Raw genomic sequence first — 15331 nt, 5'->3', positions numbered from 1 at the left:
ATTAGAGAAAATGTGCTTGGAGAAGTAAGTGTCATGTGTGTTAATCTTTTAGTCTTATCAAAGTGTACAAAGAATTTAACATTAAGTGAAAAGATATTCTTGTAAAGAAAGAACAGAATATTATTGGGATGTTGGAATATTATTGGAAGGGTATTGTTGAGAAAATAGAGTGAAATAGATCTGTGTTGATCATTCAGTAATTTGTTTTAGTAAAAACAATTGGAAAAGTTAAGAAAACATTTCCTTCTTCTTTTTGCCCTCCTCCAATGCTCCGCCCCCCCCCCCCCCCTTTTCCCTCGATTTTTCCTTCTTCGCCCCCCCTCCAGGCAGTCCCGTTTGCCCTAATAATAATTTAATACTGTTTAATAAATTGGTAGCTCAGTGCTGAAGGTGTTGGGCTACTGCTCAGAAGGTCATAAGTTTTAATATTAGCACCTCTGAACTGCCACTGTTTTGCCAGACTCTTAACCCTGAGCTGCTCAGATGTATAAATGAAATAAATGTAGATCTCTCTGTATAAGGGTGTCTGCCAAATGGCATGAATGGAATATTAACATTGGTTGTCACCCAGTCTTTACTTATGTGCAGGGGCGGTTCTAGACCTTTTTTAGGGTGGCTCCAGCCCCCCTGTCTGTGATCTCAGCCACCCTAAAACTATAAGTATAATTTTTACTTTCAAAAGAAAACAAATGCAGGACATGGCGTCGATGGGAAAGAAAATTATTTATTAGTTTGATCCAAGAGCGAATTTTTTTTACTTTGCTTTTACGTACGTGCGTTGTAGTCTTTCAATAGTGCTTCATCAGCTGTCTGCTTTATTTGAACGGAGACGCACAGGCGCGCACAGCGTGCACGCGCAGTCACAGCTGGAGGCATATCTATAACGTTAAATGGCGGAAAACCGCAAAGACTTAAAATTTAAAAAAAATAAAAATTAACTGCAAAGAGTGAGGGTCACGGTGGCTTAGTGGTTAGCACGTTCGCCTCACACCTCCAGGGTTGGGGTTCGATTCCCACCTCCGCCTTGTGTGTGTGGAGTTTGCATGTTCTCCCCGTGCCTCGGGGATTTCCTCCGGGTACTCCCCCGGTCCAATGGCATGCATGGTAGGTTGATTGGCATCTCTGGAAAATTGTCCGTAGTGTGTGATTGCGTGAGTGAATGAGAGTGTGTGTGTGCCCTGCGATGGGTTGGCACTCCGTCCAGGGTGTATCCTGCCTTGATGCCCGATGATGCCTGAGATAGGCACAGGCTCCCCGTGACCCGAGATAGTTCGGATAAGCGGTAGAAGATGAGTGAGTGATGAGAACTGCAAAGAGTGTCTGTTACTCCCACAAAAGCATGTTTTTCAAATGAAAACATATTTCTATAAGCCCACCATAGTGGCTTTCATTATTTAATTGGAGACATTTCTTTTAAAATGTATGTATTGTGAGGATGTATTCTATGTCATCCCACAGTAAAAGTTTGTTGGAGGTATAGTTATAAAAAGTTGTACTACTACTGCATGTTTCTGCTATAGTAGTCTACACAGATTTGTGTGTGGCTATAGTACATATACTGTACAATACTGTGGTGACATTAAAAAAAATCAGTTATAACAATACCAGTGAAATTTCTTATTATCAGAGTTGATAGCACAAACAAAATATTAATGCAAACAATTCATTCAATATTAAATAAAAATAACATTTATTGATTTGGTCTTTGTCTTGTGAATATTTTTTTATTAATGACTGCATTCATTGGACCCACTGTTTGTAGAGAATGCACACATACACATACTTTTCTTGCTTTAAATTCTCACTGAGGGCTAAGCCCCCCTAAAGATGAAATCCTAGAACCGTGTGGCACGGTTATGTGGCAGGGACGAGGGCAAAGGAAAGAGGAGGGAAATTTGATGAAAATTGATCAGACTAACAGCATTCGCTTTATCCAACTACACCAAACTGTGAATTTTACCCAATAAATTAACATACACCTCTCACAAAAGCATGCACAGGTTTGAATCAACAATAATAGTCAGAGACATTGGCTGCCATACAAAAATAGAATTTTTTGATAATTTTATGCAAAAAAACAATATAAAAAAAAGGAGACTTTGGTCCTTTTCTAGAAGACCACTAAACAACAGAGGCAGTCAATGAGTGCTCAAGCAAGGAAGAGAGTCAGGCTAAACCACTCCCAAGCAAACATACACTCAAACTCGCGAAGGTGAAAAACACAACACAGCATACAAATCCAAAAGATAAGGCTTTAAACAAAACCATCAAAAACAGACAAAGAGTCTGAAAAAAACAGAACAAACAATCAGTGGAGAATAAAATTTGATCTGAGTGGCAATACAATATACTCCAGACAACGGTAAGTCCAAGAACCAAGCAATGGTCAAAACTCAAGAGAACAATGGTGAGAAGAAAAAAAAAAATATATATATATATATATATATATATATATATATATATATATATATATATATATATATATATATATATATATATATATACTGTAAATAATATATAACAGGAACTGTAACATAACAAACAGTACATATTTAGAGGAGCACAGAATATTCAACTAGTATCAATTACATTCATTATAACATCAAAGGAACAAAAAGAAATCTATACACAGAATAACTTACAAAAAGTTTTCAAAAGAAAAGCATTCAAAGATCCTATTCATCCTTTTTGGTGTTTTATATCTTAGATGTTTTATATCTTAGATCTTTTAAGACCTCAATGTAATTATATAATTATAATAATTATAAATAGTATAATGTTAGGATTAATATCATGTGTATATTGTGTATATATGTATATTATTGCCTATACATAATTATTAAATTAATTGCCAAAAACTCTTATTTTTATACAAAATATATCTGTACCTGAGAGTCAAATCTTTAGTTTTGTAAATTTAAATATTAGATATTCAATATCAATACAAAAATACTGGGTAAATACACATTCATAAAATAAGTGTTTTATAGATTCTTCTTTTATGTTAAAAAAGAATTAAAAAAGACTTAGTTCACATAGTATGACAGAAAACACTGAATTTAAAGAACCCGGAAGCGTTCATTACTCCGGTGAGGGTTCTCTCTGGTGGGTGGAAGGGGAACTGCTAGTGGAGTTGTTACTCTATATACAGTATATAAACTAGAAAGTATGTCTCTGTGTGTATATGGATACATGCTGTATTCAGTCAGTTTCAATTCGGTGTTGGTTGTTTTGAATGTGTTTTATAAATAAGTTACTTTAATTGCTAACTAATGTGCTAACTTATACCTTGTGATGGACAGCAGCGTATACTTAATCCAGTGGAGAAAGAAGTTTCACATACACTAACTAACCTACTACGTTAAAGCATGTTCACATTAACATTATATTTTCCAGATGCCGTTATTCAGAGTGAATTACATTTATCATTTTACATCTCATTTATACAATTGAGCAGATGGGGGTTAAGGGTCTCGCTCAAGGGCCCAGCAGTACGCAGCTTGGTGGTGCCTGGATTTTAACTCACAACCTTCTAATCTGTAGCCAAACATCTAAATAGAAATATATGGTTTGTACCAGACAATAATTTTATTAATTTTAATTTTATTTTACTACTTTGTTAATGATACGTTATTTTTAGCTTGCATTTAACAGAAAGAAAACCATCTGTATAAAAAGCTAGGATGATGTTTGACTCTGACCTTCATCATGAACATGTGATCTTTCAAGGATTTTCATGAATGCTAGATGATTCAGTGTAGTTATGATCTTGCCTGAAGCTATTCTTTTACAAATGTGAATAAAGCAAATAAAGCAACAAACAAAATCTGTAAAGAACTAGAAAATTAAAGAAACCATGTAATAAGACAAATAAAATAGCTTTGGTTTAATTGCAGATGTTGTTTTCTTTGTATCGGCTCATTTTAATGATAATTAGTGCCAGAAACTTACCATTATAAATATTAAACATCGGTAAAGCATCAACAATATATTTCAGATGAATAGACACGTATGTATTCACATTAATGCACAAACGCATTACACAGAACATTTAGAATGAACATAGACGAACATGGAACGTATGGGAAACATCTGTATTTCCTATTACAGGCTTTCTGACAAAAATGCAATAGAAGTGTAAAGCAAACATCAGACAGAACCCAATCTATTAGAGCACAGGTGATTGTAGAAGGGAATTTCAATCACTGAGAACATAACACTGAAATACTAGTGAGAATCAGACCTCATGCTGATTCACACTGACCCCTTGCTGGACCCCTGCAGTTTTCTTATCAAGCCAATATGTCTATTGGCAATGCACACAGCATGGGGCTACATTATCTTCTCCAACACCTTGACTGTCTATAGACTTGCGCAAGGATTTATTTATTTGTTTATTTATTTTTGTTCAGCACTTTATTTTCAGATCTTCTCCATTCCAGATTCTGCCAGGTCATCATGCCAGTGTGTGTTCGTCAGTACATCGCCAACTTATACACTTTTATGTGAAAATTCTGACTCAATCACTATTGTAAGAAACACTGCTAAAGCAAGAGGGCTAACATGTGAGTGCCTGGAAAGAGCAGTGGTGTCCCAGTGGTTGAGACTCTGGCCTACTGATCAGAAGGTTGTTAGTCTAAATCCCTGTGCCACCAAGCTGCTGCTGTTTGTCCCTTGAGCAAGACCCTCAGACTCATATGTTCAGTTTGCCACATGAAAGTGTGTCTGCCACATGAAAAATGGAAGACACCCTTATTACTGTGGGTTCTGTAAATTACAATGTGACTGTGATTGAATGTGTGTATGCATATATTTGTATTCAGTATGATAAATATAAGTGGTATTGCACAGTGCTGATGGAATATCAATGCAGTTTAGCCCACAGCTTTTTCAAACAAATTAAATTCAGAATGCTTGCTCATTACCGCATGGAATATTTTATTATGGTGAGATGTGAGGTATTGAGGAAAAGAAAGTACTTGTTTTCTGTATAGCAATTTAATTGATTTAGTTGATTTCAGATGCGCTGAATGACTTCTACACTCGGTTTGAGGTGCAAAACAATATGACGGCAAGGAAGACCATCGCTCCCCCCAATGTGTTTCGTGCAACAAATCCGAAAACACAACGACAATTCAGACAACCCGGAAGAGGTTGGTATAGTTTGTGATTGGAACACTTACCGATCATTGGACAAGACACCTGTCACTCAAGGTATACATGAAGTTCAACAGTCTGCCACAGGGAAAAGTTGGAATGGATGGATGAAATGGGTTACTGTGGATTAATTTTGTTATTTTCTTATATTTAAATGGAGAACTTTACACATTACACATAAGATTCCATACCTGTATATCTTGAGTGACAGGTGTCTTGTCCGATGATCGGTAAGTTTCTATTCACAAACGATACCTGTTTCTGGGTTGTCTGAATTGTCGTTGTGTTTTCGGATTTGTTAATGGTTTTCGGATTTGTTAATGTGTTTTCGGATTTGTTCATTTGTTTTCGGATTTGTCAATGTGTTTTCGGATTTGTTAATTTGTTTTCGGATTTGTTCATTTGTTTCCGGATTTGTTGATGTGTTTTTGGATTTGTTCATTTGTTTTCGGATTTGTTAATGTGTTTTGCACTTCTCGGCCACCAAACATCGGGCAAGTTAACTCCACCCTCCACAAAAATGGCCAAACGAATGATGGACAGTAGGAGCTTTCAAGACAGGTGGGAGGCAGATTATCTGTTCACGAATATATAGGACAGACCTGTTTGGGTCTTTTATCTGTAACAAAACAATGTAACATAAGAAGACACTATGAAACTAAACATTATGAGAAGTATAACATAAAGCAGAAGCTCCAGAAGGCAGAGGAGATGAAAAAAGTCTGGTTTCCCGCCAGACAAGGTTCATGAAAGCAAAATCAAAAAATGAAGCTGCTGTAAAGGCGAGCTTTATTGTGGCAGCAGAGACTGCAAAATCTGCCTGGCCCTTTAATGAGGGAGAGTTTGTCAAAAAATGTATGGTCAAAGTTTGCGAAATGAACACCACTGATGTGCCTTTTATTTCAAATTTAATAATAAAGTGTTTGTAATATCAAGCTCTCGTTGTTCCAAATCCTGTGTTTAAGCAAAGCTAAAGTTTGTTTCCATATGAAAAAGGTTGAACATCACATATCAGTTGCAGTTAATTTTTCAATAAATATTCAGTTTTGCCCGTGAAAATATCTCAGTTTTATATTTTGGCCCACTGTGAATTTGAGTTTGACACCCCTGCACTAGATCCACAATACAAATGTTTCTGGATTTAGAAGGATTATACGGAAGCGTTTTTCTGAATTAATGAGATCCCTCAAAATCCTGCCAGGAGCTCTATTTTAGGTGGATTGCATGAAAGTAAACATGTCCCGCCTTTCAAGTTTAATCCGGTTTTATTTTACTTTGGGTTTGAGACATTGGGAGATACTGCTGTCTTTAAGTAATATAAATGGTATTGTTATTAGTGCGTCAACTTTGCGCAGACACCTCAAGACTTTGCGCCTGTTCAGACGAAAAGAACATTCTGATCTGCTTGACGTTGCTGTGTTTCTCCAGGATCAGTTGAACCGATATGGTATGCTTCACAGATATAAGATGATGCATCTGAAATGCATTCAGGAGCTATGTGGTGACACAAGAGACAATCAGGCAATTGTTGAAAATACTGGATCTCCATGGAGTGCAACTGAGGCGCAGGAGAATGTTCTTTTCGTCTGAACAGGCGCAAAGTCTTGAGGTGTCTGCGCAAAGTTGAAGTAGTGGAAACGCACAGACCAATTGCATGCGAGTTAAGCCATCCCACGTGATACCATTCAGCCAATCAAGTCTGTGCATTCCTGAAGTAAACACTGCGACTCAACAGTGCAAGACAGATGAGAGAATTAGAGTAAAGTTACACATGGAAGAAAGATAGCGATACATGTAGAAAACAAAGGGAGAGAAACAGACGAGTGAGACGGAGAAAGGGAGAGAAACAGACGAGTGAGATGGAGAAAGGGAGAGAAACATACGAGTGAGACGGAGAAAGGGAGAGAAACAGACGAGTGAGACGGATAAAGGGAGAGAAACAGACGAGTGAGACGGAGAAAGGGCGAATAAAGAACAAACACCGCTCTCCTAAAAAATGAAAAGTGGACAGCGAAAATAGAGCATTTACTCCAGAATGGACAGACTCATTTCTGTTCATACTTCACTCTAAACCAGTGTGTCTCATATTAAAAGTGGCAATGTGAAACACCATTATGAGAGAAAACAAAGGTTTTGAACAAACATATCCACTCAAATCTGAAGACAGTGTCCCTGAGACAGCTTTCCCAGGTCTGAGGAAAGTAGACCTAAACATCCTGACCATGTTTGGCTCTACATACAACTGCGAGGCAGCTTTCTCTACAATGAACATAATCCAAACTAAATATGGTTCCAGGGTCACTAATGAGCACCTACACATGTGTATGAGAGCGGTCCTGACTCCATTCAAGCCCAGGTTTAACATCCTGCCAAGCTAGAGCTCAGTTCTCTCACTGAGATATAAAGGGGAAAGTTAAGCACTTTATTTAAACATACACAATTTTCACATTTTATTTCTCTTATTTAGAAATGTAGCCCTACTTTATTTAATGAGAGAACGTTATACATATCTACAATCATACATATGTTCAGTTCTATGTTACGTGACAATAAATATTGTCAAAATGTTTTTGAATTGTACTGAATTTATTTGAATTGACAGTCAGGTATTGATTGCTTGCAGATGTTGATACAACTACTAGGCTACTTAAATATATATCACACTAGCTAGTTAGACATTATGATCTTCCGGACCTTTGCTTCAAGAAATTTTCTCTTACTGGACCTCTTTAAATTTTAGTTGAATACCTCTGCTTTATAGTTTCAAGTCAAGTCAAGTCTTGTGAAGTCAAGTTGTTACGTGCTTTCACATCAATCCTGAGTTTGTTTGTGTAAAGGGTTCAGAAATGGTTCACTAAATCTTTAATGGAAAACAGACGAGAGTCAAAGTAGTAACTTGTAACTATTATTAAGTATTGGTATTATTAGTAGTATCTGTTAAATATAACCCCAGTGCTATAGGTGTTTGTTCTATTGCCATTGACTGAAATTCTGAAGTGTTTAATTAATGTTTATGCAAAATCATTTCATTTTGTAATCTGAGTGCTTCTTTAATTTCATAAAATGGAAAAAAATAAATCAATAAATGAAAATGATTAAAAACATAAACCCAAGACCTATTTTGCAAATAAACTCCCCTTGTAAATAAACTGTCATGAACTCAGGACCTGTGTTCAAAATGTGAAAAAGTGTTGGCCCCCTTCCTGATTCATTTTTTTGCATGTTTGTCACATTTTAATGTTTCAGATCATCAAACAAATTAAAATATTAGTCAAAGATAAAACAAGTAAACACAACATGCAGTTTTTAAATGAAGGTTTTTATTATTAAGGGAAAACAAAATCCAAACCCACATGGCCCTGTGTGAAAAAGCACCCCCTCTCAGATTCAGTTAGTAAAAGTCCTGACCTGAATCCTATTTAGATGCTGTGGCATGATTTTAAAAAGGCAGTTTTAAAAGTTGGGTAAAGGGCATTCAGTTACAGAAATTTGAGAAGCTTCAGTATTCTAATTGTTTTTACAAGTTTTAATGTTCTCATGTTTTCATATTTAATATGGTTTTAAAATATATTTCACAATCATCACAGCTAATAGAACTTTGGATAAATCACTTTCAAAGATTTAATAAAAATCTGACATAAGGCCATAATTTCCAGGGGATTTGTTGTTTTTAAGAGCCTTTATACACAACTCAATATCATTTAGGGAAAGATTTTGGGAACACTCAGCTTTACTTGGATTTCTCCGTGTTCTAAAAAAGAGTTGAATTCTTTTGATATTCCCCTAAAGTACAGATATCTGTATAATATGTAGAGATAAAATTGGAAATCACATTTAGATCTTCAGTAACGTCACTTATTTTAAATCTTCTAATCAGGTTCCTCTCTGCATTCCTTTTCTCAAGATTAAAAAAGTATGTACTGTTTCTTTCACTTTTTTCCCATCCATTTCCTTCTGGATCTTACAAATGCACCATTGACTTTTTCTTGATAGATACTATCTAATTCCCTTTGTCAATTTTCTAAAACATCATTTTGGGATGAATAGATATATATATTTGTGATAATCTTTTTTTTTCTTGTCTTGAATACGTACACTTTTCTTCATGGCTAAGTGTTTCTCAAGCTAAATGCTAAATTTTCTTATTTCAAAATTTTATAACCCTCACACCCTGTCATATTTTTTTAAAGTATCTGCCTGTGTCCAATATTTATTTTTTTAATAGTTGAATTTGTTTCACATAGTCTTGATGGTGTAGAAGTGAATTATTTAATTTCCAATAACCCAGATTTCTAGAGGGACACTGGATATTTTCAGATACAATTTTTAAGGTTACTATTTTATGACCAGAGAAAATAGATAGGGAAATATCAGTTTGGAAATCCCATTGTCCCAGGTCTGAGGAGATTACCCAAAAATCACTCCTTGATTGCTGGGTCATTTTCTTTTGTGTGTCCATATATCTTCTGTGTCCCCATATGTCAAAAACTTCAATATTTTTACAAAAATTTTAGGCATTGCTATTTTGATAAAAATAAGGTGCTAGGGGGGAAATTTATATAAATCATTATCATGGACCATATTAAAGTTTCCCCCAATAATTACTTTAGCCATTGTAAACTTAGCTGAGAGACCATGAATATTTACTTCAATAGTATCTAACAGATCAGAGTTCAGAGTTCATTAGAGTTTACTCTAATTTTGATCTACACTGTACATCTGTTGACATGCCAAGAGAACGGCGTTTATTTTTTTAAACAAAATATTTAAATGAAAATTCAATGAACAAAAATGTATTAACAAAGAAACATAAAAAAAATAATTGAGTTATAACATGACAGTATTAAATGTTGTTGTAAGCCTAGTATGCAAGCCTTCTTCTAGGAGAAGAAAATATTTTCTGCTTATATATATATATATATATATATATATATATATATATATATATATATATATATATATATATATTGTTGTTTTTAGAAACATTTATATACATATATACATACATATATATTTATATATTTTATTTATTTTTTAATTAGCTTTTAGTTTACCAGGAAAATAAACACATTGAGATAGATGTCAAATGGTTTACTTTCGGCTTCTCAGGTTCTCTCATCTATATTAAGTAGAACCGACAACATAAGAAAATCAGAAAATCATAAACAGTAAACAATTAACTACTTTTTCGAGGAGCTGATAAATCACACCTCTCATCGCATTGAAAGACATAGATATCTATACATATATCTATAGGCGACATCTCGGTGTAGACAGGCACTTATTTCCAGGGATTTCAGAACAGCGTAACGGATATCCGGGGGGCGTGGCCTATTTAATAATCTAACCATAACCGTACTTTTTGGTTGTTTATTTGTTTTCTAAAATAAATCTACCTGTATGACTGTTTTGAAAACAGTCATACAGGTAGATTTATTTTAGAAAGCAAATAAACAGCGTAACAGATATTGCGTCATCGGGTGGGCGTGGCCTAACCCTATCTCTAATCCCTAACCATAACCGTCGTATTTGGTTGTTTATTTGTTTTCTAAAATAAAGCTACCTATATGACTGTTTTGTCCTTCGTAGTATGCTGTTTTTGTTTTTTTTAAAGAGTTCGTTTTTCCAAGACCTCCAGAAACACGCCCACTTTACGTAGAAACCCTGGAATAAATGATAGGAATGCCGTGTAACCATCTGTGCACGAAAATAAACACGACTCGCACTGTTCTTTGTCTGTTGGACAAAGAAACAAGGAAATGAAATGATATAAAATGGTGTTTTATGATGGTCAGGACGGGGTTAACATGTTTTTGTCTGCTGCTTTTGTTTTTTGCCAGCATTAAAGGTAGGAGTTCCTTCTTTATCTGTTAAAGTATAATTGTAGGGGTTGAAACGGGCGATTCTAGGGTCAGAGCTTTAGGGGTGCTGAGCTCCTTTTTAGGGGTGCTGAAGCTAAGGATAAGACCAAAAGGTACACAGAGGCGAGTCATTTTAAATGTCTTCATTATTATTATTATTAGGGGTTCAAGCGCGAAGCGCTGGAAACCTATTGTTTTCGGTAGGATTTTTATTATTATTATTATTATTATTCCGCCCTACAAACGGTCGTGCAGCCCAAACTGTAAGGCCTAGAGAGCTCAAACTTGGTCAGATGGTAGTACTGGTCACAGTTACTCAGGCCCAAGGACTCAGTGAAATCGGCCAATAGGGGGCGCTTCAGCGCCCCTCAACGCGTTTGTGCCCATAACTCCTAAACCGTATGTCCAAATCTCAAGTGCTTTATATCCTTGGACTCCTTGGCTCATGACTTAAAATATGTATATCTCCGATTTAATTTCCGCCATTAAAATTTTTTCGCTATAGCGCATTTTGTCCGAAACCTACTTTTGCGAACTAGTCCTAGGTTTTTCGCCTGATCGAGACCAATCCAGTGCAGTAATATTCTCTGGAGTCTCAATGTCAATAATTATCAAAAAAAAGTTGCAATTTTGATTCAGGGTCCTTAAGGGGCCCCAAAACGTTTGGACTGTGAGGAGCCAGTTTTACTAAAATAGCAATAACTCAAGAACTAAATGAGCTATCAACACCAAACTTTGGACACATGTGAAAGACCTCGAACTGAGGTCACAGGTCAAAAACCCCGGCGATTGGCCACTTGGTGGCGCTATGACCGAAAAATCACTAAAAACAGCTCTAACTATGCAAGTGTTGGTCCGATTGACTTCAAACTTGGTGTGCCGTGTCTTTGTCCAAGGTACCTTGAGTGTATTTAAGGACATTGGCGTGTCTCAAAAAACATGGCCGCCATCGGCCAATGAACTTTGAGCACCAATTAGACAAGGTTAATGGAGACCTATCGGAATGACACTCGGTGCGCATGTTCGACACGTGGTCCTTGAGGTCTGTAAGAAATTCGAAAGAAATCGGCCACTAGTTGGCGCTAAAGAGTTTTATGCCACTGTAATCACGTAGTGCTTAATAAATACACACAATATTGATATCATTTGATAGGTCTCCACATACTGAACAACTTTGCCTCTTGGACCAATGCTGTCAATCACATTGTTCATTAATTATTCTTGATAAGGTGAAAAATCTACTTTTGCGAACTAGTCCTAGGTTTTTCACCTGATCGAGACCAATCCAGTGCAGTAATATTCTCTGGAGTCTTAATGTCAATAATTATCAAAAAAAAGTGTAAATTTTGATTCATTGTCACTAAGGGGCCCCCAAATGTTTGAACACTGGTGGAGCCAACTGTTGCTAAATTGGCAATAACTCAAGAACTAAATGAGCTATCAATACCAAACTTGGGAAACCTGTGAAAGAGGTCACACTGAGGTCACAGGTGAAAAACCGCGGCGATTGGCCACTTGGTGGCGCTATGACAGAAAAATCACTAAAAACAGCTCTAACTATGCAAGTGTTGGTCTGATTGACTTCAAACGTGGTGTGCAGTGTCTTTGTCCAAGGTGCCTTGAGTGTATTTAAGGACATTGGCGTGTCTCAAAAAACATGGCCGCCATCGGCCAATGAAGTTTGAGCACCAATTAGACAAGGTTAATGGAGGCCTATCGGAATGAAACTCGGTGAGCATGTTCGACACGTGGTCCTAGAGGTCTGTAAGAAATTTGAAAGAAATCGGCCACTAGTTGGCGCTGAAGACATTTTACACCACTGTAATCACGTAGTGCTTAATAAATACACACAATATTGATATCATTTGATAAGTCTCCACATGCTGAACAACTTTGCCTTTTGGACCAATGCTGTCAATCAAATTGTTCATTAATTATTCTTGATCAGGTGAAAAACCTACTTTTGCGAACTAGTCCTAGGTTTTTCGCCTGATCGAGACCAATCCAGTGCAGTAATATTCTCTGGAGTTTCAATGTCAATAATTATCAAAAAAAAGTGGAACTTTATCCTTTGGCTTGCTATTAAAGGATTATTTATGAAATGGGCGTGGCAAAAAATAATTCAAAGCCTATAACTCATAAACGAAAAGTCTAATTTATACGACCCTCATTGAGCACATGTGACATATGACCTTTAACAATCATGCCAAGTTTTATCTTGATCGGACGATAGGTGGCACTGTAATTGCAAAAAGCTGCACACCATGTATTTTCAATGGACTGCATTGGCTGTAAATGGGCTTTTCCATTACTGATGTAATTGCATATAGGTTACAAATAATGGAGTGAGTAATGTGTGTTAATTGAGTAATGTGACATAAGTGAGTAGTGTGATGCAAGTGAGCCGTGTGACGCAAGTGTGCTGTGTGAAGCAAGTGTGCTGTGTGATGCAAGTAAGCTGTATGATGCCTGTGACCTGTCTAATGCCAATAAGCTGAATGATGCCAGTGAGCTACAGTATATGATGAAAGTGTGCACTGTGATGAAACTGAGCAGTGTTATATAAGTAACCTGTGTAATGAAAGTGAGCTGTGTGATGCAAGTTAGCTGTGTAATGTAAATGAGCAGTGTAATACAAGTGACCTGTATAATATAAGTGAATAATGTGATGTGCGCTATAATTGTTGAAAAGATATATAAACCATATATTTCCAATGGATTGCATTAGCTATCCAAACCACTAGATGGCAGCAGAGGATCACTCGTTGGCTCATTCTATTCAGCATCTGTTTTTCCCTAGGAATTTATACTTAAACATTTTAAAATCATCTTCATATCATTTGTTAGGTCTAGGTTTTCTGAACCACTTTGCTTGTACAATCAGCGCTGTAAATCAAATCATTCATTAAGTATATAACAAATATGTATATTTAAAAATCTACTTTTGCAAGTTCTATAAGTTTTTTACTTAATGTCTATGAAATAAGTTCAGTAAAATTCCTTAAACGCTTGAACCCCGGGAAACGCTGCTTGCAGCTTTAATTATTATTATTATTCCGCCCTACAAACGGTCGTGCAGCCCAAACTGTAAGGCCTAGAGAGCTCAAACTTGGTCAGATGGTAGTACTGGTCACAGTTACTCAGGCCCAAGGACTCAGTGAAATCGGCCAATAGGGGGCGCTTCAGCGCCCCTCAACGCGTTTGTGCCCATAACTCCTAAACCGTATGTCCAAATCTCAAGTGCTTTATATCCTTGGACTCCTTGGCTCATGACTTAAAATATGTATATCTCCGATTTAATTTCCGCCATTAAAATTTTTTCGCTATAGCGCATTTTGTCCGAAACCTACTTTTGCGAACTAGTCCTAGGTTTTTCGCCTGATCGAGACCAATCCAGTGCAGTAATATTCTCTGGAGTCTCAATGTCAATAATTATCAAAAAAAAGTTGCAATTTTGATTCAGGGTCCTTAAGGGGCCCCAAAACGTTTGGACTGTGAGGAGCCAGTTTTACTAAAATAGCAATAACTCAAGAACTAAATGAGCTATCAACACCAAACTTTGGACACATGTGAAAGACCTCGAACTGAGGTCACAGGTCAAAAACCCCGGCGATTGGCCACTTGGTGGCGCTATGACCGAAAAATCACTAAAAACAGCTCTAACTATGCAAGTGTTGGTCCGATTGACTTCAAACTTGGTGTGCCGTGTCTTTGTCCAAGGTACCTTGAGTGGATGTAAGGACATTGGCGTGTCTCAAAAAACATGGCCGCCATCGGCCAATGAACTTTGAGCACCAATTAGACAAGGTTAATGGAGACCTATCGGAATGACACTCGGTGCGCATGTTCGACACGTGGTCCTTGAGGTCTGTAAGAAATTTGAAAGAAATCGGCCACTAGTTGGCGCTAAAGAGTTTTATGCCACTGTAATCACGTAGTGCTTAATAAATACACACAATATTGATATCATTTGATAGGTCTCCACATACTGAACAACTTTGCCTCTTGGACCAATGCTGTCAATCACATTGTTCATTAATTATTCTTGATAAGGTGAAAAATCTACTTTTGCGAACTAGTCCTAGGTTTTTCACCTGATCGAGACCAATCCAGTGCAGTAATATTCTCTGGAGTCTTAATGTCAATAATTATCAAAAAAAAGTGTAAATTTTGATTCATTGTCACTAAGGGGCCCCCAAATGTTTGAACACTGGTGGAGCCAACTGTTGCTAAATTGGCAATAACTCAAGAACTAAATGAGCTATCAATACCAAACTTGGGAAACCTGTGAAAGAGGTCACACTGAGGTCACA

The 15331-nt window shown here is 36.6% G+C and overlaps 1 protein-coding gene across 2 annotated transcripts in view; it reads left to right on the top strand.

Annotated features, from left to right (window-relative positions):
* Positions 1–10677: 10677 nt before the first annotated feature.
* The window catches only part of LOC132850404 (nectin-4-like), a 25344-nt gene continuing 20690 nt past the window's right edge, over positions 10678–15331 (top strand). For both annotated transcript variants that reach the window (XM_060876981.1, XM_060876980.1), the window contains exon 1: positions 10678–11005. In XM_060876981.1, the coding sequence (XP_060732964.1) occupies positions 10942–11005 (64 nt within the window). In that variant the 5' untranslated portion in view covers positions 10678–10941. The remainder of the gene's footprint in view (positions 11006–15331) is intronic.

The sequence above is a fragment of the Tachysurus vachellii genome, chromosome 8 (assembly GCF_030014155.1).
Source record: "Tachysurus vachellii isolate PV-2020 chromosome 8, HZAU_Pvac_v1, whole genome shotgun sequence".
In the NCBI taxonomy this organism is placed as follows: domain Eukaryota; kingdom Metazoa; phylum Chordata; class Actinopteri; order Siluriformes; family Bagridae; genus Tachysurus; species Tachysurus vachellii.
Note: the sequence above shows the minus strand (reverse complement) of the source record. Positions and strands in the feature narration are given on the sequence as shown.